Genomic DNA, 27,597 nt, shown 5'->3' on the forward strand with positions numbered 1-27,597 from the left:
CTAGGTATCACAAATGCTCTTCTTGCCCCCAGTTTGGAAGTGTATCTTTGACCGTACACAATGAAGAACGTGACTTTCAAAGGATTAAAAAGTTATCTACTTAGGGAATTCCTTGGTGGTCCAGTGGTTAGGACTATGCACTTCCACTGCAGTGGGCATGGGTTGGATCCCTGGTCAGGGAACTAAGATCCTGCGTGTCGTGGACAAAAAAAAAAAAAGTTACCTACTTAATATGAAAAAAATCCTCTTATGATAATCTCTAGTACAGGGTAATCAAGTAACAATCATCCTGGTCATAGTTGTATTCTCTTCTACAAGATTCAGCTGGCCAAGCTGTCTGTCATTTTAGCAGTATAGGAACTCACAGATACCAACAAGCAGTTTCTTGAAGAATTATCTTCAGGAAAACGATTTCCCACACGTTAAATTGATTTTCTTGAGTTGTTTTTAATTTGATGTGTATTTCAAGCAGCTGAATTTGTTACCAGTGAGGAATGTCAAGAAAAAAATCAAAGTTTTGGTTTTATAATGGGGAAAAGTTAAAGAAGTTATTGATTAAGAGTATTGGGGGGCTTCCCTGGTGGTGCAGTGGTTGAGAGTCCGCCTGCCTTTGCAGGGGACAAGGGTTCGTGCCCCGGTCGGGGAAGATCCCACATGCCGCGGAACGGCTGGGCCCGTGAGCTATGGCCGCTGGGCCTGCGCATCCGGAGCCTGTGCTCCGCAACGGGAGAGGCCACAACAGTGAGAGGCCCGCGTATCGCAAAAAAAAGTATTGGGGAAACACAAGATTTGGAGACCAGGAGTTTAACTTTTGGTTTCATCACTTATAAACTGATTTGGCCAAGCCACTTAACCTCTTTGTTTCATATTTGTTATTTTTTAAATCACAGTGGTTTTGAGTGCTAGATGATGCCTGTGAAAGCGTTTTGACACATAATTATTTCATTAGCAGATAAAACATAATATTTGGGGTAAAAAATGATAAGTACTACACTTACATAAACTCAGTAAACTGCAAGGAACTTTAGATTTCATGAAGACCTTGCCCTCTCCCTTCAGAGGCTGACTGATTTGACTTGTGCAAGGTCACAAAGCTGGTTAGTGGCAGCCAGAATATAGGTCACCTGATACTAGTGACTGATGACTAGTCACCTGGCCTTCCTACTACACCACTGTCATTCATCATTCATTCATTCATTTTTATGGACGATAAATTAAACGCAAAATATTGTGCCAGGTGCTGTGGGTGATTCTGATTTATCAGACAGATCCTCCTTCTCTCAAGGAACATAGGAGCTAGTGGGGTAATAACCGTAAGTGTATAGTCAGAGATTGGGATGATAAGGTATGAATAAACTATTATGTGACCTGGTGAGGATCAATGGAGACTTGGTAGAAGAGGTGACAATTCAGTCGTGCTCCAAATGGCAGAAAAGATTTGTACATGTCTTAGGGTTTAAAATAGGCAGTCCGGGGTTACAATAAGGTGAGCAAAGGCCTCAGTAAATTCTAGGAAGTTTCATTTTTTCATAACAAGGGCCATCTCTCACCCTGCGAATCTTGTAGATAGTATTGTTCCCAACAGAATGCTTGCCCTGGAAACAATTCATGTAACTTGCCCGGTGGCCTTGCTTGATTCACTCCAGGACGAGTGAAGGGCTGCTTCCCGTTTCCATGGTTCCCTGCCCACCCACTTTCTCAGGGCACTTACGACACATCTCTATTTATTTTACTTCTTTGCCCCGCACCCTCCTCCCTGTTTCTGATGTTAAGAGAACAAGGGCTACGCGCACAGTGTATCTTCAGCCTGAGTACAGTGACAAGTGCACAGCTGCCCGACAATTTGGGGTGAAGGAAGGGAACACCTGGCATATCCTCTCCTTTCTTCCTCCAGCAAACGCCTGCCTACTCCTTCTAGATTCAGCTGTGAACGTCACGTTCTCCATGCACCTGTAGCTGTTTCTACCGCCTCCCAGCACACAGTAGGCACAGGACAGAAAGCCTGTGTCTGATTCCTCTCTGTGACACCTGGGCCTGGCAGGTAGTAAGCGTTCCACAAATGCTCGCCGGATGAATGGAGACCTTCCGACATTAGGCGGCGGATCTACGGCGGGGTTTCCTTGGAACCAGCTCCACCTCTTTCCGGGTAGAATCCCAGCGGCTGGGACCGCGGCACTCAGGGCATCACCCCCTCCAGCCATACTGCCTCCCGAGCCAGCCAATATCTTCCCATCCGCCCAACGGGCGGCGGGCCCTCATCCCCACGCCCCCACCCCACTCCACGCAACCTCGTCCCAGCTCCTCTCTGGGCGGCACCTCGCGGGCCGCGCCGCCTACGATTGGCCAAACACGGCATAGCGCCATCTCGGCCTACGGCGCGGTGCGCGCCGTCATTGGTTGGCGGAGGCGGAGGGCGGTGACGGTGGGCGGGGCCCCGTCCTCTGGTCCCTGGCCCAGGCCTAGCCCATCCTCCGCGGAGGTGCACTGGGCCTGGCCAGCAACTAAGGCTCCAGGCGGTTACTCTGGTTACTGCCGAAGCGCCGCGCTGGAAGGCTGCCGCCGCCCGCGAGGGATGCTGGTGAGGAGTCCGTCGGGAGCCCCCGCCGCCGCCGCCTCCGCCTCCGCCTCCGCCGCCGCTGCCCTCTAAGGGTAGCGCTGTGGAAACTGCCGTGCAGCGGCTGGAAGGTTCGGGGGCTGGTGCCTCGGGAGCCGCGGTGAGGTGGAGGTCTCGAGGTAGGGGCTGCGCTTCCCTGCCCTAGAGCCGCAGTCTCCAGTCCGAGGCCATCTTTGGTGGGCGAAGGCGGTCCCGGCGAGAGAGGACGCTCACTCCTCACCGCCGCAGGCCTTGGCGCTTTCCTACCCGGCTGGGCCATCGCTGTCGGACGAGGCGAAGCCGCATTTTTCCCAACGCGAGATATTTCTTTGATGTTTCTCCCCCTGTTCCTCTTCTGAAAGGGCACCTGCTGCTGGTGAGAGAGAAGAGCAATTTTACTGCACGACGAGCCAGCAACAAAATTTAGAACATCATCCGGAATAGCCCCCAGGACCCTCCTCGCCTTCCAGGAAAAAAAAAAGGGGGTGGGGAAATACATGGATTGCTTGAAAGGGGAGAGCCTGGTCGGAAGCTGTTGGAGCAGATTTTTAAATACTGTTTTTTAAATCCTGGAGAACGTTCCCCTCTTCTGATACTTTTATACTAACTTTATGTGATTTTGTAAATTAGTCCGATTTGAATTGTAATCCTGTGACGGTGTTTACTGGACTTTGGCCGGTCCCCCGTGCTACTTTTGGCAACACCTTTTGGGGAGAACATCTAAACACCAAAACCCTACCAGAAAAGATCGGATCTGAACATTGACCCGGTGTCACCGAAGAAGCCTTTAAACCATGTGGACTTTTCTTGGCATTGCCACTTTCACCTATTTTTATAAGAAATGCGGAGACTTCGTCTCTCTGGCCAACAAGGAGCTCTTGCTGTGCGTGCTGGTGTTCCTGTCGCTGGGGCTGGTGCTGTCCTATCGCTGTCGCTACCGGAACGGGGCCCTACTCGGGCGCCAGCAGAGCGGCTCCCAGTTCGCGGTCTTCTCGGATATTCTGTCAGCCTTGCCTTTCATTGGCTTCTTCTGGGCCAAATCCCCCCCTGGATCAGAAAATAAAGAGCAGCTCGGGTCTAGGAGGGTAGGTTGAATTCCAAGTGGGCAAATGAATGTGTTATATTAAAATTAGGACTGGGGTTACTCAAATGTAAATATTCTAATTTAAAGGGCGAAAGGCTGCAGGTTAGATACTGTGGTAGGAATTCTCATATAGCTGGGTTTTTTTGTTTGTTTGTTTTAAAAGCTCTTGACTGTTCCTTGGCTAAATCCTTGAGGCTCTTAGGAATGATTGAAAAACCTTTGTTTCATTTAGTGTTGGTGGTGCCAATGCTAAATAAAATTGGTTTGATTATGGATGTTGATTTGATGATGAAAGTTGAAATGTTTGAATCACTAGGACAGAATCACCATCTGTGTTGGAAAAAAATATTTTTTTAATTTAAATCCTTTGGTAAGGATTATGTTTGAACCTGGGAAGAAAGAAACCCGCTGCAGGTTAAGTCTGCGGCTTATAAGAAGGGACAGCTGCCTGGGGAAAGTCACAGAACAGTGGGAAGAGCTGGCAGAGTAAAATGCTGTGTTTTAAAGTTTTAGGCAAAACACCCTCCCCTCCCCAAGTCTGCGGAGCCTTGAGTAAATCAAGGTCCTAAATCAAGAGACAGATGTGTGCAGTTCAGCCATGTTCCTAAATCAAAGGTGGGTCTTCAAATACACGTGAAGTTATGATGATCCCTGCAAAGACAGCAGAGGAGGACAATGGTGGGAGATGAGGGGGGAAAGGTTGTTGAGGTCAGAACATTTCGGATTTGTTGCCCTTGGGTGTTTATACTTTTTCCCAAGAGCACTGGAGGATTCTAAGTATGGGAGTAATGATATTTGATTTTTACTTTTTAAGAAGCACATTCCAGTTTCTGTGTGGAGAATGGATTGTAGGAGTACAAGAGTGGAAGCAGGGATGTGGGGTGAGAGACTCCAGCAGCAGGCCAAGTAAGGGACGACAGTGACTTGACGTTAGGGTGCGTGGCCTACAGAATAATTCACTCTTTTTGGGCTCTGGATCCACATCACTTTCCTGTGTCTGCAGTACAGATCAGCACGGTTTGCAGAAGGGGGGGGCTTGGTTTAGAAGTTTTGCTTCACCACTGCTGACTGTGAGACCTTTGGCAAATTGCTTAGTTTCTGTAAGGATCCGTTGCCTCTTTTAGGTGGGAACAGCACTAACCTTGCTGGTAGTTATAGCGAATTGAATGAGTTAATGTTTGCAAAATGCCTGGTTCATAACTGTGATAAATAGTAGCTATTAACATTAATCTAAAGGTAGTCTCTGTTAGGAACCTTTGGAGTGGTGCTGAATTCAGTGATAGGGTGGGTGTGGGTTGGAGGAATGGGAGGGGAGGGAGAGAGAATCTTAAATCCTCAAATTGACGTCTTTGGTGTCTTTGTCTGAGATAATGTCCCTCGAGGTCGCTGAGCACTAGTCCAGGTGGCTGGAATGTCGTTATACCACAGAGAAATTTGGGGGTAGGAAATCGGATTACCAGCAGTCACTATTGGTTCCACTTTGTGAATACCTCAGGCTTTCTGCTTATTTCCTAAATACCTGGGAATTGGTAGACTGTAATGAGTACTAAGTTCCCATTAGTGGGAGCTACTAATCTACTGACCAGGCTCTGAAAGACGTAACTTTCTCCAGAGTTCTCCTTCCAGGATTGTGTGTGTGTGTGTGTTTAACAGGGAAAATTTAGGAAGAATAACTAATAAATGGCTAAGATGACAAAAGGGGCTTTTCTTGCTCTCAGAACAGTAATTTAAATATAGACAGTTGCTCTGGCCATTAGGAAATACTGAGAGTAAGAGTAAACTCTGTTGTGAAAAGATAATTTCTCTAAGAGAAATTATAAAAAAGTAGAATGGACAGGAAGGCCCCAGTCCATTATACAGGCTGAATGAATATTAGAATCACAGAGAATTAAAATTCTAAAGGATTTTAGGTTTTATCTCCTTCCTTTTTTATTAAAACCCTGTCAAAATGGCATTAAAACCCCATCAAAATTTCGTTTAGTCTTAATCGATAAGGTCAGAGAACTCAAGGAAGATGGTTCCTTGCAACTCTGAATCTGAAATGTATTCATATTTGTGAATCCACATACCAAGAAAAAATACTTATTACAGTATTGAACTGGTACTTCCCTGGTGGTCCAGTGGTTAAGACTCTGTGCTTCCAATGCAGGGGACGAGGGTTCAGTCCCTGGTGCAGGAACTAAGATCACACATGTGCAGCACACACGGCTAAAAACAAAACAAAAAATATTGAATTATTCTTTAAAAAAAAAGTAACAGGCACTGTTATGCTCAGTGGGCATAAATCTCTCAAAACAGGCCTTTTTCATCTTCTTATAATCAAAGTAAAGGTTTTTACTGTCAGCCCAACGAGTGATAGGTTTAATGTTTGTCCTTATTTCTAAACTGCAGGGCCACTTGTTTGACTAGGCTCTCTTAAGAGTATCAGGATAGGGGGAAAGGAAGGTAAATTAAATATATTCTTATATGTAAGGACTAAAATTGTGAACAGGTCGAATCCCAAGGGACAGAATGAGTTATTCTCTTGGAATTTTACGATAAATATTCTCAATTAATAGATCAATAGCCAGGATTTGACAGTCTTTTTGTTATATAAAAGTGATTTTAGATTAAGGTAGATTTTTCAGATGAAAATCCAGAGGGAGAAAATAAAGATGAATTGTTGAAATATCTACAGGGTGCTGAATAATTTGCAACATGAAGTCATATCAGAAATTGTGTATGGGATTCCCTGGTGGCGCAGTGGTTAGGAATCCGCCTGCCAATGGGACACGGGTTTGAGCCCTGGCCGGGGAAGATCCCACATGCCGCGGAGCAACTAAGCCCGTGCGCCACAACTACTAAGCCTGCGCTCTAGAGCCTGCGAGCCACAGCTACTGAGCCTGTGTGCCACAACTACTGAAGCCCGCACACCTAGAGCCCGTGCTCCGCAACAAGAGAAGCCACCGCAATGAGAAGCCCGCGCATCGCAACGAAGAGTAGCCCCACTCACCACAGCTAGAGAAAGCCCGCGCGCAGCAATGAAGACCAAATGCAGCCAAAAATAAAATAAAATAAATTAATTAATTTAAAAAAAAGTTGTACATGATTTGCATCTGGTAGATGCTCAGTATATATTTGAAGCATTGAGTAATTAATGATAGAATTTTCCCTGTAAGTCTTTGAAGCCCCTTGTAAACATTTTTTATGTTTGGCCTATTATGGATTTATAAATATGTGACAGCATTTTCTAAATATGTCTGAATGATGGAATACACATTTAATTTTATTGGGATATTATTATACGTTTTTGTTTAACCAATATTTTGATATCGTTTTTTATATATGATCTGGATTTAAAAACATAACAGTTCATTTGGTTTGATAACGTTTAGGGTATAGTTTTTACCTAAGATGCAAATGTCCAGTGTGTCTATATAGTAGTAGTATGATTTAAAGATAACAAATGTGGCTACATAATTCACTTTTTTTTTTAAAAACAGTGCAAAAAAGGAACCAGTATTTCAGAAACAACCTTAATAGGAGCAACTGCCTCTACGTTGATATCTTCTCAAAATGATCCAGAAATTATCATCGTGGGGTCTGGTGTACTCGGCTCTGCTTTGGCGGCAGTGCTTTCCAGAGATGGAAGAAAGGTGACGGTAATTGAGAGAGATTTAAAAGAGCCTGACAGGATACTCGGAGAATTTCTGCAGCCAGGCGGTTATCATGTCCTTAAAGACCTGGGTCTTGAAGGTAGGTTCATAGTGACTTTTAGGAGTTATGTGGCATAAGCAAGCACTCCTTGCTATGACTGGTAAAAAAGTATTCCATTTTATTTTCATGTATAAAAGTTACTCTATTCATTTACCAACAAATTTGCATGAAAATGAGGGCAAAGGAGAAAATAAGCATGAGGAGATATGAAGTAGCCTTAGTGAGATAAATGAAGTGGCTAAAACATTGTAATGGTCAAAATTGAAGACTGGAAAACCAGAATGAGGACATGAAATTTGGTGAAAGGTGAAGGGAACTATCATTTGTAGAGTGCATATGATGTACCTGTTATGGAACCTTTTTTTTAAAGCATCATTCATCCATTAACCCAGTGCTTTTTAAACACTACTCATTTAGGAAATACTTATATTTGCTGTATGCTTTGTATGAGGTGCTGTACTGGGTGCCAAGGCCATACCGGTGAACAAGACAGATCGGCTACCTACTCTTGGGAATCAAAGTATAAATCTAGGCCCAGGCTGTGAACTGAGAAGAGCTGGCTTGGTATGTAGGGTAGGCAGTACGTTGTAGCAATGACCAGCATTGGTTCTGGCACTAGCTCGCCTGGGTTTGACTACCACCTCAGATACAGAAAAAGCCGTGTGATCTTGGCTAAGTTACGCAACCTCCCGTGTATTCGTTTCCTCACCTGTAAAACTGGCACACTTAAAACAGTCCGTGTCTCACCGTTTAAGAGGATTAATGGAATTCGTAAAGACAGAGCATTCAGAAGAGTTCCTGGTATGTAGTAAGCACTGTGTGATGTTTGCTATTTTATTCAATGAACTGAAAAGGAGACCGATGTCGCCAGAAAGTATTGGGTAATGGGGAAAGGAGAGTGGCTTGAGATTAAGGTTGGAGAGGTAGGCAGCTGCCAGGTCATGCAGGGCTTTGAAGGCAGTGGAGCAGGAATATGACAGGATCCTGTTTACGCTTCTGTAAAGGCTTCAGACCTTTGACAGCTACTCACAATGACAGACACACCTTACATCCTGACTCAGTACCTACAAACATACCTAAATCAGACTGAAATTTTACTTTATAAATACTTGTCGTGATTTTACCCAAGTATACAATTCACAGCTCGAAAGTCACTTCACAGTTTACCGCTGAGTCACATCCTGCAGTTTGTAGAAAGCTGTTTTAAAAGAATGTGTGGATGTGGTGTGGTGAATAGCCTCCAAGACTGGTGGTGCGGTAGCAAGAGTCAACTCAAGGAGTCTGGTGGGAGCTCATTGCTAAGTCCAAATGACAGATGATGGTGATTTGGACTAGCATGGTAGAGAGGTTGTAAAGAGAAGTGGACAGATTCATGACCAAATTAAGAGGCAGGAATGGCATGATTTACTAAAGGATTGATGTGAGGTATGAGAGAGGGGGTATTAAAAAATGATTCCTAGGTTTTGATTTGAGCAACTGGTAGATGGCGGTGCTGTTTGCTGATATGAAGACCTAGAGAGGAACAGGCACTGGGAGGAAGTTGGGAGACCTATTGAGATATCCAAGTGGAGATGTCAAGTTGAATATATGAATCTCGAGTGCAGAGGAGTGAGTGATTTGAGCTGGCTGGAGTAGACATTTCAGAGATGTCAGCATATTGGTAATACATAAAAGCCACAGCAGTGATGGAGACCAGCTAAGGAGAGTGTGCAGGGAGAAAAGAGAGGACAGAATAAACCAAGTCCTGGGAAACTGATGTTTAGAGATTGGGTAAAAGAAGAGGAGCTTGCCAGGGAGACTGAGCGGGAGCCGGCAGAGTGGCAGAAAAGAGCCAGGAGAGTTTGGTGTCCTTAATCCAAGAGAGGAAAATGTTTCTAGCTGGAGGGGACGGGTACGTATCAGGAAAGGAAAGGAGCCATGTCATGGTTTGCTAATGAAGGGTCAGGTAAGATGAGTGTAGAGAAAGGGCCATTGGATTTGGCCATTTGGAGGTTGCTTGTGACATTGACGGTGTTTTGGTGGAGTTGTGTAGACGAAACCTAGACTGAAGTGAGTGGGAGATTAAAAAATTTGAGACTAGAGAACTACTCTCGAGGAGTTTTTCTCTAACAGAATACAGAAACGGCAGAGGTGAGATGCAGATGTGAGGATAAAGGAGGTTTTTTTTTTTAAATTAATTTATATTTGGCTGCATTGGGTCTTTGTTGTGGTACGCGGGCTTCCCATTGTGGTGGCTTCTCTTGTTGCAGAGCATGGGCTCTAGGCGGTGGGCTTCAGTAGTTGTGGTGTGTGGGCTCAGTAGTTGTGGTGCACGGGCTTAGCTGCTCCGCGGCATGTGGGATCTTCCCGGACCAGGGCTTAAACCCGCATCCCCTGCACTGGCAGGCGGATTCTTAGCCACTGCGCCACCAGGGAAGTCCCCAAAGGAGGGGTATTTTGATACTAGATAGAGCATGTTTGTGTGGTGACAGAGAAGGTAAAGTTGAGAGGGAGGCGACTAAAGGGGTTACATTCATTGCTTCATTTAACAAATATTTATTAAGCATTGGCCGTATTGTAAGTACTGTTCTGGGTGCTGAGGCTACAGTAGTGAACAAAACAAAGATTCCAGCCCTCATAGAGCACACATTCTAGTTGCTAGTGTAGAGGGTGGTGATAAAAGATGAATAAATATAATTTAGAGTATATATTATGGTTATAAGGGCTTTAGAGAAGACTCAGAAAAGGGACATAGGGAGTTGAGGGTGGCGTGTAATTTTAAATAATGAAGTGGGAGAAGGGAAAGCCTCGCTGAGAAGATGACATTTGAGTAAAGGACTGAAGGTGGTGAAGGAGTTAGGGCTACCTGGAGGAAAGGACTCTCTCTCCAGGCAGAGAGAGAATCAAGGGGAAAAGCCTGGTGGGAGGAGTGAGCCTGGCCTCTTTGAAGAGCAAGGAAGGAGAATCGTGTTGACTTGAGTGGTGTGAGTTATAGAGAAAAGGTCAGATGGGCAATGGGGGCTGGATTCCACTGTGGTCCACTATATGGATTTGGCTTTTACTCCAAAGGGAAGCCACTGGAGAATTTTAAGAAGAGGAGTTATTAGATTTCACATTTTAGAAGTATGATTAGAAATATTATTTTAAAATATTCTTGTTATTGTGTAGAAAAAAGAGTAGATCATAAAGTGGCAAGTCAGAAGCAGGGAGACCTGTTAGAGATTATTGCGGAATCAGTGAGAGTTGTTGGCTTGGACTAGGGTCGTAGCCGTAGAGGTGGGGGAGGTGGTCACATTCTGGGAATATATTTATCTTCGGAAGGAAGAGTCAGTAGGACCGGCTGATGGATCAGATGTGAGGGATGAGAGAAAGAGAGGAGTCATGGTATTTAAATGAGACTAGATGACATTGCCAAGAAGAGGTGCAGGACGACCCCTGGGGTACTGTAACGTATAGAGGTCAGTGAGGTGAGCCGGAGCCAAAAAAGACGACCGAGAAGGAGCAGGTGAGGAGGAAAAGCAAAAGACTGCAGGGCTCTGGACCCAAGTGGAGAGAGTGCATTGTGAGGAAGGGAGGTCCACCTCTGTCCTTTTAAGTTTCCTAACCACCACCCTTCATGAGACGGTCACTTGAGGCAGATGTGACAGTATCCTGAGACAGGATTTTGTTACCTTTATCGTTGAACATCAGGCAACTGGAAATGCCCTCAGACTAATGACTGGACTTAGAATCATTTAGAAATCCAGCCTCAGGGGATATGTCCAAGGTTGTGGCAGCAAACATCAATGGGTTCTTATGGGTAGTTCGTGTAAGGGTGAGGAGAGCCGTGCAAGAGGGAGGGGAGCCACTGAGGTATTTTAGCCAGTCCACGCATCATGCGTACCTTTAGTATCATAGCAAGAGTCCTTTTTAACATTCATTATGCTATCAGTTCCCCCTCAGGTGTGATGAGCTATGGATAATAGAAGCCCTTGAAATAGTTACTTTTCGGAGTGTGGACTTTTAATATAATACTGACTGACCCATCCTTGTGTGTGGGTTTTTAATAAGTGAATTGATTGCCCTTTGGCTTAAGCTTAATATCTAGAACTCTTCAAATGAATACATTATAATTTAAATGCTATATCTTTATAATAAGTCTCATTATCCAGTGGGGAACCTCCTCCTCACCTCACTTTCTTTAGGATTATCTTGACTTTTCTTGGCCTTTTTGCTTTTCTGTATATAAAATTTAGAATCAGGTTTCAATTCCCATGAAAACAAACCCTGTCAAGATTAAGACTGAAATAGCATTAAATGTCTAGCTCAGGTTTAGAAAAATTGTCTTGGACTTCCTATCCATGAATGTGGTATACTCTCCATTCAGTTAGGTCTTGAGTGTATTTAAATAAAATGTCATAAATTTTGTTTGTCTTTTGTTATATTTACTCCTTGACTCTGATTTATATTTGGACTTCCATAAGTGATACCTATTTTATTATGCACTGTATACTCATTTTGAGGTTCAGACTTCACACCAGGTCATGGTACAAAGTTATGATTGGATTTCTTATGGATGACTCCACCCATGGCCTATGGTAGATGGCTTATTTCCATGCCATGTCTCAGGGCGTTGAATTGATTTTTTCTGGTCTCTGTCGTATTGACAAGAAATTTACGTATGGTGCCAAGTTCCAACGTCCATTGCCTGTGGGGGCCCCTACCTCCTATCCAGGAGTGGCCCTTATAACTCCAGCCTTTTAGGCTTGTGGTTCTGATGCCCTTATGCTATTGCCTTTAAAACTTGCTCACTGGTTTGACTTTGAAGTTGCTTTTCATTTTTAGCATATGCAGTTTTTTTGTTGGTTTGTTTTTTAGCTTGCCTTTTCATAGAAAGCAATTCTGCATTTTTCAATGTGGAAGAGTTTTCCATGCCAGTTTATCTGATATGTTGATAGTAGTAGTCTAATATTGGAGCTATATGGTTAATAGTTAGTGACAGCTCTAAGTCCCATCACTGTCTTCAAAGTTATTAACTATCTAGTATTCGTGAAGCCTGAATTTCATGAAGGTTTAGGGTGCCACTTCCTGCCTGCTTAAGGAAGTAAAAGTGCCAAAGTCTGTCATGTTTGATTTCATCAATAAAGTAGAAAGAGAGAGAAAGATTTTTCAAGAAATCTTAAATTAGACCTTGTTTATATACTTGACTTAGGATAATTTACCCAAGGAAAAATTTTACTGTGCTACTATATACTTTTCACATCGTCTATATACTTTTCACATTGTCTGTTGTGTTCTAAATTGGACAGTTTTAGCATTTAAAGTTCTTCCATAATATAATTATGGCTTAAGAAAAACAAGCTATCTCAGTAGCTGACAAAACAAAAGTAGAAATACTAGATGGGCTTTAAACATTTAGGTCAGTAAAGACTGGCAAAGAGATCCGAAGTGAATACACTGCTAACTGGAAGCTTTTAGGATGTATGTGTACTTTTCTCTGAATGAATTTTAACTGGAATAATTTAGAAACCATACCAAAAAATTAACTTACTTTGGTCCTGGGTCAGATGTGTGACAAGTATTCATCCAGCTTGTCCCTGACTGGACTTTAAGTGTGACTAAAAAGCATATCAGAAACTGATTTATTTTGATCTTAGCATAGATGTGTGATAAAAATTGTTTATTATAAAGTTTTCCTTTCATCAGAAATGAAGTTATTTTAATGTACTTAATCCTAATATATTTTAATGTATTTAAATATATATTATGTGACTATTTTAATATACATGCTAAAGTCCACTTTTTCACAGAAACGTATTTCCAATACTGTTAACCATTCTTTAGCATAATTTTAAGCCTGTACATAGTATTTTCTCAGTTCATACTTAATAACATACTTTACCTAACTTAGATTCATATTTAGGTTGTTTACAGTTATTCTTATTAGAGGTAACACTGTAGTGAACCTGTTTTTGTATATACCTTTAATAATTATTAAAAATATGAATTATACCTTTAGGATGAATATCTTAGATGGATTACAAGACTAAAATTATTATATCAAAGGATGTTAACTTCTTCATGGTTCTTGATAATTATTGCTGTACTTATTTTCTAAAATGTTATTACTTTATAATATAACCAGTAATATATAAATTTATCCATTTTATCTTTATCTCACTAGCAATTTTGAGAGATTTGGTGTCTTATTGTTTCAGTTTTATTTCATTGATTTTTTTAAATCAAGTTTTGAACATTTTTCCTGATATGTTCAATGTTTCTGTACTGCTTAGTGTGAATCATCTATACACTTTTACCCATTATTGTTAGGGTCTTAATATTTTTCCTATGAATTTTAATGAGTGAATTTTATATGTAAATATTTACCTTTTGTGATATTATGAATTTGCTAAGACTTGTCTTCCAGAAGCATTAAGATTTCTGAAATAGTTATAGTAATGTCCAGTTCTCCAATTTGTATCATAGCTTTATGAACACAGAAACTCATTTTCAATGGTCCATGTCCTCTTGGTGCCTAGTGTAACTCTGGGTATATTACAAAATTGATTTTTTTGACCTGAATTGTTTTGCAGATACAGTGGAAGGTATTGATGCCCAGGTTGTAAATGGCTACATAATTCATGATCAGGAGAGCAAATCAGAGGTTCAGATTCCTTTCCCTCTGTCAGAAAACAGTCATGTGCAGAGTGGAAGAGCTTTCCATCATGGAAGGTTCATCATGAGTCTCCGGAAAGCAGCTATGGCCGAGCCCAAGTAAGACTACAGCTTCAAATACATGATGTTAAAGAAACACATTTAAACTTGGCCTTCCTACAAATACTGTTTTATACATTTTCATAAGTGTTTGGGTATGGGTTAGAACATAGCTGTTATACTAAAATAAACCATAAGTTAGAAGAATGTTAGCTCTTCAATGCCTTTGTTAAGAGTATCATATAGATAACCTTCCTTTGAATGACATAGAACTACTGAGAATTTTCCTTTGACTAAATATGTGATCTTTTATGTGGTTGGAATTTAGAGGATATAGTTGTTGTAATTAAGGTTTAAGTTCATATGTGCCCACTTGGGAGTTGGGGTTTGTGGTTATGGTACTTTTTATTAAAAGTCAGGTTAGAGAACTTCAAGAGAAGATCCCTGTTCCATTCATATTAAGGACCTAGACTGACAGAACTGGCTGCTTCTCTCTCTCTTTTTATTGAGCTATAGTTGATGTACAATATTATGTAAGTTACAGGTGTATAGTATAATGATTCACAATTTTTAAAGGGCTTCTCTTAATTATTAACTTATATTTGTCTCTAGCCCTATGCATTATAATTGAGGTTTAAGTTTTAAACATGAGAACCCTCATGTCATTGGCAAAGGCTTAAGTGTTGACAAAGCAAGTGAAATGAGTGGATTATCCGTAGAACTGAAAGAATTTGATATCTATGGAAGTAGAATATGTTCATTGTAGAAAAATGGAAAAATACTCAGAAATATAAAGAAGATTGTAAAAATTATCCATGATCCTTCTAACTAGAAGTAACTACTCTGAATAATTTGGTAGATAAGTTCCAATTCCGTGTATGAATTTGTGTGGGTATGTAAAATTTTTCTGCATGTATTTTATTTTTTAATGAATGAGATAAAACCTCATGTTACTTTTTAAAATGCTTTTAAAAAAATCATTACATTAGTAATATGTATTCCATTTTAAGAAATTAGAAAATTAAGGGCTTCCCTGGTGGCACAGTGGTTAAGAATCCGCCTGCCAATGCAGGGGACACGGATTCAAGCCCTGGTCTGGGAAGGTCCCACATGCCGCGGAGCAACTAAGCCCGTGCACCACAGCTAGTGAGCCCGTGCGCCACAACTACTGAAGCCCGCATGCCTAGAGCCCGTGCTCGGCAACAAGAGAAGCCACCGCAGTGAGAAGCCCACACACCTCAACGAAGAGTAGCCCCCGCTCGCCGCAACTACAGTAAGCCCGCGCACAGCAACGAAGACCCAACATAGCCAAAATTAAAATAAATTTAAAAAAAGAAAGAAATTAGAAAATTGAAACCACACCAATTCTAAAATCCGTTAATGATCTTTTTACTTTTCGTCATTCCAGACCTTTTTCTATGTACATGTGTGTCCAGTTTACATGGGTAAACTCAAGATAAAGAAAAGGGAATTTTTCATTCCTTATTTAAATTGTTCAGTTATGCTACCAGAGAATTTATTTCTGTTTATTTATCTTTTAGCACAAAGTTTATTGAGGGCACTGTGCTGCAGTTACTAGAAGAAGATGATGCTGTGATGGGAGTTCAGTACAGGGATAAAGAGACTGGAGACATCAAGGTGAGATATATCAAATATTAGCTCTTCCTAAGAGATTTTTATTTTCTTTTTCTCCTACTCCTTTAAAAAAGTAGGCTCACCAATTTATTATTCATCAAAGGGACCAAGATCTAAGCTCTCTGCACCAAATTGAACACATTGTTCTTTAGAGCACTTCAGAATGCTGTTCAAATAACTTCAGAAACAAACACCACGATTTTAACTGTATTAAAAACTGAAATGAGGGCTTCCCTGGTGGCACAGTGGTTGAGAGTCCGCCTGCCGACGCAGGGGACACGGGTTCGTGCCCCGGTCCGGGAAGATCCCACATGCCGCGGAGCGACTGGGCCCGTGAGCCATGGCCACTGAGCCTGCGCGTCCGGGGCCTGTGCTCCGCAATGGGAGAGGCTGCAACAGTAAGAGGCCCAAGTACCGCAAAAAAAAAAAAAAAAAACTGAAATGAGGAATGTACCCTAGGAGAGAAGCAGAGGGGAACTGGAAGATGCAAAAAGGAAGGATTCAGCATAAAAGAAATAATTAGAATAAAATATTGTTTAAGTAAGAAAGGCAAAAAGTAAGAGAATGTCTGGGGAAATAGCAGAATAAAATAGTTTGCTCCTGTTGGTTTAGTAAAGAAGAGAAAGTCCAAGGCTTATCTGTTGATTCTTCCCGGCTGCTCCATAGGGTAACCACGTCCTAGGAATTATACTCTAATGGGGGCAATTACAAGATAATATAAATACATACATCTACATGTACAAAAATTCTTCTAAGCCCTAGCCACTAACTGAAAGCACTATGTGAAGTTAGAAAATTCTAGAATAAAAGAATGTGGTTAGTCCTTGGAATTTATAATGAGATTCAATCCTCTATGGGCTGTGCTTGCTTTGTAGCAGTTTCCCCCAGTGTCCATCAAAGTAGCTTAATCCCAGATGGTTTGGATGGTAGGGCTTTGGAGGAAGGTGATCCTCAGGGACTCAAGGGGAAGGGTCTCTAAAGATTGGTCGTGCATTACCTTCAGCCCATGTAACAGCTCCTTCAATAGCATTATCTTCAAATACTCTGTAATGCCCCATAATGTATTTAAATTTGTTCATGTACCTTTTAAAAGAATGTCCTTTTCACTGTGTACTTCTAACCATTTAGCTGAGTATTCTTTGTTTTTGTTGTAGGAACTCCATGCTCCATTGACTGTTGTTGCAGATGGACTTTTTTCCAAGTTCAGGAAAAACCTGGTCGCCAATAAAGTTTCCGTTTCTTCACATTTTGTTGGCTTCCTTATGAAGGTACCATAGGAATGCAATTGTAGGAAATAAAAGCAACTTGAAACTTGAAAATTATTAAAATACTTTATTTATTTGTTTTTCTAGAATGCACCACAGTTTAAAGCAAATCATGCTGAACTTATTTTAGCTAATCCGAGTCCAGTTCTCATCTACCAGATTTCACCTAATGAAACTCGAGTACTTGTTGATGTCCGAGGAGAAATGCCAAGGAATTTAAGAGAATACATGACTGAAAACATTTACCCACAATTACCTGGTAAGAAATAGTATTTCACTGCCATTGTAATCTACTGTCTGCAAGCAAGTCTCACAAAAGGCCCTTCATTTCCAGTTCTCACTGAAGCTTTGTCTAAATTAGGCCAAAGATAAGGATGGCAGGTGAAAAATTCATCCAGTCAGCTACAATGGAGCTGAATGAACTATTTAAACTAGCACACAAAAAAATCTCCAAGTAAAAAAAATAGTTTCAATGTATTTTTTCTTAGTAATAATTATAGTTTTCTGAATAATCATTAATAGTGGCATATAGTATTTTTTAAGGTAGTCTGGATAGCAGTCTAGGTATGTGAATTCTTGAAATAGCTCTTACACTTAATTACTTCTTGTGCTTGGTTTTTGTAGAAATGATAGCTACCATATATTGAATGTCTACCATATAAGAGGTGTTTTACAAACATAATTGAATGTCTACACAACTACCCTATGAGGTAGGCATTATCATGATCCCCATTTTACAGATGAGGAAACTAAGATTCAGAGAGGTTACTTAGCTTCTCCAAATACAAACCTTTAGTAAGTGGCAGAGCCAAGGTGGAAAGCAGGTCTGTCTGGCTCATACATCTCTGACCTCAGAACATGAGGGCTATAAGGGGTCTTTCAGACATCTTTGTAAAACACTCATTAAAATTATTATTTTTTGAGAATAGGAAGATGTAAGAAAGAAATGTAAACAAATTATTAAGAATATTGATAAAATTGAAGGGAAACCCTGCTTGCCAGTTATGATATGATTATAGTAATAGCACATTATCCTTGGTATGAGTACGTTTTATTTAAATATTATGTTCTTTAAGTTATTTTTTAAATTAAGCAAAGTTAGTTATTTTTTAAACTAAAGCACTATTTAATAATTAATGGAATATTAACAGAAATTAAGGTATACATGGACCAATTTAGATTTTTAACAATGACATTTTCAGCACTTCAATACATTTTCACTCAGTTAAGCCATTTTTGAAGCTTTCAGATGGAAAGAATGAGTTATGCATATTTAGGAAAAGGATAGTTAATAATGTGATAGTTTTAGCATTTTTTTCTTTTATATAGATTTTCCCCCCAGTCTGAAACTTAGTTGCAGCAGACTGCCCTGTGTAATTTTATGCTCAAATTAGTTATGGAAATTCTACTCATTGTAGGAAGGAATAGTTTCAGCATAGGCATTCTGCTCCTATATTCCCAGATTACGAATTGTATGAAAAGAAGGTTTATTTTCTATGCAGGTAGAAGCACAAAACTTTAAAACTGGGAAGTATCTCAGAGATAAGCTAATCCCACTGTTTCATTTCTAGATGAAGAAACTAAAGCTCAGAAAGGTAGTGCTCTATACACCTTACCCTTTTTCTACTGTACATACCCTCCTGCTGTTTGTGAATTGGTGGTATATTTCTTCTGATCTTATAGAATATGGTGGTGACAGTAAATTAGGCGTTAAATATATGATACCTAGCATTTAACATTTGGAAGAGAGGTGGGTGGTTTTTCTCCCTGTCTCATCTCATCTGGATTTGCTTCACTTTTCCTCAAGTTTTCTGGTTCACCCAGCTCTATGTTTATCTATTTACATTAATTTTCTCTTAGATTCCTTAGTAATTCCTTAGCTTGAATAACTAGGTGCTTAATGAACAATTTTAGTAATAATTAGTTCTTGATTTTTCGCAAGGAATATATGTAACAACCATAACAGATGTGTAGTAGGTATTTGTTTATTCTTGATAAGAAAATGTGGTAACTTGAAATTGGAATGTTATAAACCATTTATTTGGTGGGGTGGGCTTTACTGCAGATCACCTCAAAGAACCATTCCTAGAAGCCACTCAGAATTCTCGTTTGAGGTCGATGCCAGCAAGCTTCCTCCCTTCTTCACCAGTAAACAAACGAGGTATTATTTTATTGGACTGATTTTATAAAAGATATTCCAAATATTCAGATTCATTACTCCAAATGACATGTATGTGGTACAGTTTGTAACATGTGGTATGGAAACTTGATTACTGTGGATTAATGCATTAGTAATACCAAAATTAGTTTTATATCTATTATTTAATATTCAGTACATATAGGTCACTGTTCTAGTTATTGGAGATACAACAGTTAATTAAATACAGTCCTTAATCTAGAGAAGGCAGTTTTCTAGTGAGAGATATAGACATATAATTTCAGAAGACTGATCATAAATGCTGTAATGAAAGCCCACTCATGGTACCCCAGATTCACTGCGAAGGGGCGGGGTGTACAAGGCAGGGAGGGGAGCCTGTGAACTGGGAAGGGTGATTAGGGAAGACACTGCTCTGGAAACAAAGCTGGACTTTGGACACGGAGGGTGAGTGGGAGCTCATCAGGTGGACAGTGAGATGAGGGACTTTTTCTTTTTTTTTTTGGCTGCGTTGGGTCTTCATTGCTGCCCACGGGCTTTCTCTAGTTGCGGCGAGCAGGAGCTGCTCTTTGTTGCGGTGCACGGGCTTCTCACTGCGGTGGCTTCTCTTGTTGTGGAGCACGGGCTCTTGGCGCGCGGGCTTCAGTAGTTGCAGCACGTGGGCTCAGTAGTTGCGGCACGCAGGGTCAGTAGTTGTGGTGCACGGGCTTAGTTGCTCCGTGGCATGTGGGATCTTCCCAGACCAGGGATTGAACCCACGTCCCCTGCACTGGCAGGTGGATTCTTAACCACTGTGCCACCAGGGAGGTCCCAAGAGATGAGGAACTTCTAAGTAGGCAGAACAACATCTACAAAAGCTAGGATGGCCGAGAAATGGTGGCACTTAAGTGAACTCACGTAGCTTCCTATGGCTGGAGCATAGGATAGGTGTCAGAGTGGTAGAAAGGTAAGATATTTATTTAAAGTTTAGTTTTAATCCTATAGACGATGGAAAGTCATTGAAAAGTTCTCTTTTATAATAGCTTTATTGAGATATAATTCACAAATCATATAGTTCACCCATTTAAAGTGTACAGTTCACTAGTTTTTAGTATATTCATAGGCCTATGCAACCATCACCACAATTAATTTTAGAACATTTTTATCACACCAGAAAGAAACCCTGTACCCATTAGCAGTCACTCCTCTTTTCCTCCCAGTCTCCAGGCAACCATTAATTTACCTTCTGTCTCTATAGGTTTGCCTCTTCTGGATATTTCCTATAAATGGAATCATATAATATGATCCTTTGTAACTGGCTTCTTTGAGGTTCATCCATGTAACATGTATCAGTCCTTCATTTGCTTTTATGGCCAAGTAATATTCTATGTATGGATATGTCAGTACTACATTTTGACTATCCATTCATCAATTGGTAGACATTTGGGTTGTTTCTACTTTTGGTTCATACCTGTGTATGAGTTGTTGTGTGGACATTTATTTTTATTTTTCTTGGGTATGTACCTAGGAGTTGAATTGCTGGGTCTTAGGGTAACTCTGTTGAATGCTTTGAGCAACTGCCGAACTGTTTTCCGAAGTGTCTGACCCATCTTACGTTTCCATGAACAATGTATGAGGGTTCCAATTTCTCCAGATCCTTGACATTGGTTATTATCTGCCTTTTTGCTCATAGCATCCTAGTAGATGTGAAGTGATATCTCACTGTGATTTTGATTTGTATTTCTCTGATGGATAATGATGTTGAACATATTTTCATGTGCTTATTGGCCATTTGTGTATCTTCTTTGGAGAAGTGTCTGTTCAGACTTTGCACATTTTTTAACTGGGTAAATTTAAAAAAATTTATTAAGTTCTAAGAATTCTTTATTCTAGATATAAATCCCTTATTAGATATGATTTGCAAAGTTTTTCTCTCATTCCATGGATTGTCATTTTGGTTTCCTTGATGGTGTTCTTTGAAGTTTTTAATTTTCATGAAGTCCAGTTTATCTGGTTTTTTCTTTTGTCACTTTTTTTTTTTTTTTTTTTTTTTTTTTTTGCGGTACGCGGGCCTCTCACTGTTGCGGCCTCTCCTGCTGCGGAGCACAGGCTCCGGACGCGCAGGCTCAGCGGCCATGGCTCACGGACCCAGCCGCTCCGCGGCATGTGGGATCTTCCCGGACCGGGGCACGATCTCACGTCCCCTGCATCGGCAGGCAGACTCTCAACCACTGTGCCACCAGGGAAGCCCTTTTGTCACTTTTGATGTCATATGTAAAGTCTTTGCTCAACCCAAAGTCATGAAGATTTACTCCTATATTTTCTTCTAAGAGTTTTATAGCTTTAGCTTTTACATGTAGGTGTTTTGATTCATTTGAGTTACATTTTATGTATGGTGTGAGGAAGGGGTTCAGCTTCTTTTGTATGTGGTTATCCAGTTGCACCAGCCCCATATGATGAAAAGACTATTCCCTATTGAAGTGCCTTGGCAGTCTTGTCAAAATTTGACTGTAAATGTTAAGAGTTTATTTCTTTCAACATTATTTTGTAGTTTTCAGAGAGTAAGTTTCACATTTTTGTTAAATTTATTCCTAAGTATTTTACTCCTTTTCATGCTATTACAAGTGGACTTATTTTCATTTTAAGATTCTTCATTGCTAGTGTATAGAAAAACATTGACTTTTGCATATTTAACTTGTATCTTGAAGCCTTGCTGAATTCATTTATTAGTTCTAATAGTTCATTGAAAAGTTTTAAACAAGGTAGTGGCATGACTAGAGTTTTGTTTCAAAGATACTACGCTGATATGTTGTGGAAGGTGGTTTGGAGGAAAGTTCAGACTAAAGCCTATAGTAAGGCTATTTAATTATTCCATGTAAATGATGATGAAGGGCCTGAACTAGGGTGTGGCAATAAAAATGGAAGGTAGAGAATGGATTTGGGTAGCATCTAAGATGAAGAATGCATGAAACTCAGTGATTAATGGTAGTAAGAAACAGTGAGGTCTCTTGATGGATCCCAGGTTTCAGGCTTAGATAATTTTGCCACCTATTTGCTGACATCGGAAATACAGGGAAAAGTGTGTAAGTTTAGGGAAGTGTGGAGAGATGATGAGTTCACTTTTGGACATAGTGTGAAGGGCTGGGAGGTCATTTGAATGGCCAGGTGGAGCCCCACTGAAAACAGGAGTGTGGAGCCCTGAGGAGAGGTGTGAACGGGAGCTGTCGATATACTGTGGCCCCTGAACATGAACAGCTGTCATTTGCTATGGAGAAACATGCATCATAAACGACCAGTCGTGTGAACAAACTATACTGCAAAGCAGAATGAAAGCCAGTGCCAAACTGATATAAACAGCATGCTGTGAGAACATATCCTAGTTGGTGGGACTAGGAATGTTCCATGGAGAAAGAGGAATAAAAGCTGGTTATAGTTCGTGGTTTTTAGTGAAGGTATTAGACTAATACATAAAAAACTTGGATTAATATTTAGAATATACCTTTTCATAAATTAATATATATTATGTGTATTCTATAATTAGTTACAAATGTAGTATATTGTGACATTACAGAAAAAAGTTATCCATAATTCTGCCACCTTGCCACTATTACTATGGTTGGCTATTTCTCTCAGAGACAAAATTAAATAAATACTTTGTTTAACTGTCCCTCTAAGTCATAGGTCATTAGCCAGGCTGACAGCTGATGGGAACCTTAGTCAGGAGCTTGGTCAGGAGGTGTATCTCGAGTCAAAGTGCAGAGCTTTCTGCTTCCGTAGTTTTGTTTTTAAGGGGGCCTAATTTTCAGCTAAGATTCAATCGAGGCTTATTCTCCTAAATTAACTTCTGATGGTTTTGGAATATCTGTCTATTCCCTTGGAACCATACAGACATCTCTCTATAACATGCTGGCAGCAAATATTACTGTGAAACGTCAACGACCTCTTGATGTTTTTCCCTTGTGGAAGGCTTGCTATTTATGCACGGATGCCTGTACATTCTGTGTTTTTTCGTGGAAGAGGCCTCATAAATATTTTGACATTGTTTGACTTAATCTTAGGGTCACATGTGAGCTTTTTTTTTTTTTAAAAGAAGATGTTGGGGGTAGGAGTTTATTATTTATTTTTGGCTGTGTTGGGTCTTCGTTTCTGTGCGAGGGCTTTCTCTAGTTGCAGCGAGTGGGGGCCTCTCTTCATCGCAGTGCACGGGCCTCTCACTATCGTGGCCTCTCTTGTTGCGGAGCACGGGCTCCAGACGCGCAGGCTCAGTAGTTGTGGCTCACGGGCCTAGTTGCTCTGTGGCATGTGGGATCGTCCCAGACCAGGGCTCGAACCCGTGTCCCCTGCATTAGCGGGCAGATTCTCAACCACTGCGCCACCAGGGAAGCCCATACATGTGAGCTTCTTGAGGGCAGGGACCATGTTCTTGTTCTCACTGTATCCCCAGGGTCTGGTACATATTAGTTACCCAATAAATATTAATTGAATCAACTCTTGAATTTTTGCCTGAATAAATTTTAGTCATGATTTAGTCCCTTGTATTTTCACATTCTCATTTACTAGCTCACATTCAAAATGTTTATAAATTACCAGAGTAGTCTTTTTGTTTGTCTTAAAGGATGCTCCAGGATGTCGTCATAATCTACTTTCTCTCTTTTTATAGGTGTTCTTCTTTTGGGAGATGCTTATAACATGAGGCATCCTCTTACTGGAGGAGGAATGACTGTTGTTTTTAATGATATAAAACTATGGAGAAAATTGCTAAAGGGTATCCCTGACCTTTATGATGATGCAGCTGTTTTCCAGGTAAGATATTATTCTTTGACAAAAAAGTCACAAAACAGACTTTTTTGGGGGGCCTAAGAGGAATGGGGCTTTGAAGGGGAGGTCTGTACCTAGGAGCCTGGTCCTTAGTAGTGATTCTTAAGCAGTCTTGTTCAGGATTAAGAACTTGACTTGTAACCTGTGAATCTTTTAGAATCTCTGTATTTGGATATTATATAACATTGGATTACATGGGCCACTTAGCTTCAGAGATGTAACTCATTGCTCTGGAGATTTTTTTTTTGGTGGGTGTGTAAATGTTGAACAAGGCATAATTACTGTACAACAGTCCTCAGGATAACTATCAGTTTAGGGGATTATAAACATCAGTTTGTGCTCTTTCTCTCTCTCTCTCCCTCTCCCCCCTTCCCCTTCCTTCCTTCTTCCCTCCCTCCCTCCCTCTCTCCCTTTCTTCCTTCCCTTTACCATATAATAAGTGATCTTTTTCCTTTTTAGGCCAAAAAATCATTCTATTGGACAAGAAAAACGTCTCATTCCTTTGTTGTGAATATCCTTGCTCAGGCTCTTTATGAATTATTTTCTGCCACAGATGGTAAGTGCAGATATTTTTAAAAGAATATTGCTGAAGTGCAGGGTTTTAGCACAGGAAGGGAACTTAATTACAAAAAAGTTAATGATTAGGCCAGAACTAGAAATGTTTCCTGAGTCTGCTAACTTCCAAGTTGGTAGTCCTTTTTGACTCAGCCCTTGAGCAAGATTTTTTCTAATCATCATGTATCCACCACTTTGTGTGGAAGGCTGTTGCTTCTGGAGACAGCCTTAATAGCAATACCTCACTAATGTGTCATTATTCACCCCTCTGGTCCAAATCAGATGCATAAGATTGCGATGCAAATCTTATGCAAATGCATGGGACTGTGATGGAAGATCTTTCTGGCCATGAATTAAAAGGCAATATAGTTGTTAATCTTTTTCTTCCTGAACACTAGTTTTAATTTCTTTTCAAAGTTGTATTTTGTAAAATGAATATGAGCTTCATATCAAGCCTAGATTTTGTTAAAGTGCACAAAGCAGAAATATTCCCACGCTTTTGTTTTTGTTTCCATATGAGGTGATGGTCAATCTATACGTTAAGGAAAACATGACTAAGCAGAAACAGTGGTAGAAATGGAGGAAAAGGCATCTGTGCCACCTCCCAACCATGGCCGTGTACAAATTAGTGAGTGGTAGGTTAGTAAAACTAGATCTTTAGGTTTTCAAGAATAAAAATAACTTGAATCTCATTACCTCAGGTGTTTACAACAAAGCTATTTCTATGACCTGGCTGAGGCCCTAGTGATCTATGCTTTGGTGATCTGATTACAAAGGATGATACAGTACAAATACTTCCTGCAGAGTCTCTAGCCATCGTTCTTGCTAAAAGAAAAGACAACTTACTGTGATATGCCAAGCAAATCTCTCTTGCTAGTTGAGCATGGAAGTTACAGTGGCTGGTTGGGCAAGAAAAGAACTAAATTTGGAGTGTTTCTAAGCTCTTCTTTCTAAGCTTTTCTAAGCTCTTGAGTTTCGTACATGATAAGTTTGAATCTGCTGACAAAACATTAAAAAAGTTACGAAATAGTGGAGGAGGAATGAGCTTTATTGGAGTAAAACGTTACCTGTTGTACCCTTTTTCATCTTTTGTGAAGAACAATCTAGACATACTTGAGAAGAACATTGGTTCCGTACTATTAAAAAGGTTATTGATTGATTATATTATGTTGTGAGGGTTTAATGAATTATTTTGAAAAGTATAAAAAATGTACACATATAAGGCATTATTACTCTTCACAGCTGTTCTTTTTACTTGATAATTTACTGCTCAGAGATATGGATCAGGCATCTTAGAGACTGGGAATCTGGTTTCTAGAACTGTGTTTTTATAAGAAAAGTGTTTACAACAAAGTAGTTTGCATCATTTAATGAATTTACAACACAGTCAAGGAAATAGCTTTTAAATAACTAACTTCTAAGACCTGCATGTTTAGTAATTATTTACTAGCACAAAACGTTTATTCACACTTAAATTACTATGTGTAATGTGACTTATGAAATTTAAAGGAAATCTTGGGTTGCTGAAATGCCAGCACTAGATTTTTTAGAAATTATCTGTAAGGTGTAATAAATGTTACACATTCATTTTTTTTCTGACATTTCATTAATACCCAGCATAAATGTGTGGATAATTTGATCGGGAGTAATTTTTAACTTTTATTTTAGATTCCCTACATCAACTAAGAAAAGCGTGTTTTCTTTACTTCAAACTTGGTGGAGAATGTGTTGCTGGTCCAGTTGGGCTGCTTTCTGTGTAAGTTGTTTCGATGACACAGAGGAAACGGGTGTTCCAGGTTTTCTTAGGACAGTTGGGTTTATGAGTGACCGCAAGCGCCATTTTATCATCCAGTAGCACCCCAAACAAAACGTAGCCCAGAGAAATGAAAACAGGCAATAGTTAGTGCTGCATTTTTGTTCTAAGAAACAGGGTTGATTCTATGGGAACCGTGATTAACAGAAGTTTATACTTAGAATTTAATTCTGTTGGGACTCATGAAACTCAGTAACAGTTCTGATGGTGCAGACATACGTAGAATTATTCTTGGAAAGTCTGCAAAATGAAATTCTTTAAGACTTTTCCCCTTCGTCTGCTATCTGAATGTCAACACTGTTATCTTTTGAAACATCTAGACTCAACAAGCCAGGCAATCCAGCTATTTCAGACCGAGATCTCAAGACTAGTGAGAGAAACAGCTCAAAACAGACAATTTAATAAACGAAGAGGAGGTACTGGCTTCTCTGACAGGGGTGAAGTCTAAGTAGTTTCTTGTAAGAAAAAAAATTTTTTAATTTGTCCCTTAGTTGGCAGACACAAGCTTATAAAGTCCCCTAAAATGTGGAGTGTGAAAAAAAAAAAAAAAAAAAAAAAATGTGGAGTGTGTGTTTACCTTTACAGATGATACATAATTGGAACCTCTTTATGAGTCAACTTTCATTTCCAGGTCTTACTTATATATATACTTTTTATCTTTCCTATTTATTACAGATTGACTCCTAATCCTCTGGTTTTAATCGGACACTTCTTTGCCGTTGCAGCCTATGCCACATATTTTTGCTTTAAATCAGAACCTTGGATTACAAAACCCCGAGCCATTTTCAGTAGCGGTGCTGTATTGTACAGAGCGTGTTCTGTAATATTTCCTCTAATTTACTCAGAAATGAAGTACTTGGTTCATTAAGCTTAAAGGGGAACCATCTGTGAATGAATACTGGGAACTTGCCAAGTCTGAAGAGACTTGGAAGAGATGTACATAGCACAGTACTATACCTCTTCTAAAGTGAGAACTCTTGGACCAAGATTGGGATTAATTTGTTTTTGAAGTTATTTGTATATAAACATGTAAATATATACTTTAGTTTGCAATTTCAAATGAAGGGTACAATAAGATAGATATGTAAAAGAAATGATTGTTACCGTAAATTAGTGCTAACACTGAGGAACTGCAGTTTGTCTTTTGAATTCAGTATTTGGGATGAGTTATTGTGGGGCATGCAAATAAAATGAAGAACGAACTCTCATGTCTTTTTGCCTCGTGCTGTGGACTTCTTTAGGTAACTTCATGAAAAAGAAACCAAAGTGGGATGGAAAATGCGGAGGGAAACCTATTCTGTCAAATAACTCCTGACGCTGGGGAAGTTGCCT

The 27,597-nt window shown here is 40.2% G+C and overlaps 1 protein-coding gene across 1 annotated transcript; it reads left to right on the forward strand.

Moving 5' to 3' along the window:
* Positions 1–2,615: 2,615 nt before the first annotated feature.
* Positions 2,616–27,477, forward strand: SQLE (squalene epoxidase). Its single transcript, XM_060128589.1, has 11 exons — positions 2,616–3,678; positions 7,160–7,412; positions 13,925–14,105; positions 15,587–15,683; positions 16,835–16,948; positions 17,033–17,204; positions 19,011–19,106; positions 23,740–23,882; positions 24,357–24,453; positions 26,121–26,208; positions 26,941–27,477. The coding sequence occupies exons 1-11, from the start codon at positions 3,388–3,390 to the stop codon at positions 27,131–27,133; spliced, it is 1,725 nt and encodes a 574-aa protein (XP_059984572.1). The 5' UTR covers positions 2,616–3,387; the 3' UTR covers positions 27,134–27,477.
* Positions 27,478–27,597: the final 120 nt, after the last annotated feature.

This window comes from Lagenorhynchus albirostris, chromosome 17, assembly GCF_949774975.1.
Source record: "Lagenorhynchus albirostris chromosome 17, mLagAlb1.1, whole genome shotgun sequence".
NCBI classification, from domain to species: domain Eukaryota; kingdom Metazoa; phylum Chordata; class Mammalia; order Artiodactyla; family Delphinidae; genus Lagenorhynchus; species Lagenorhynchus albirostris.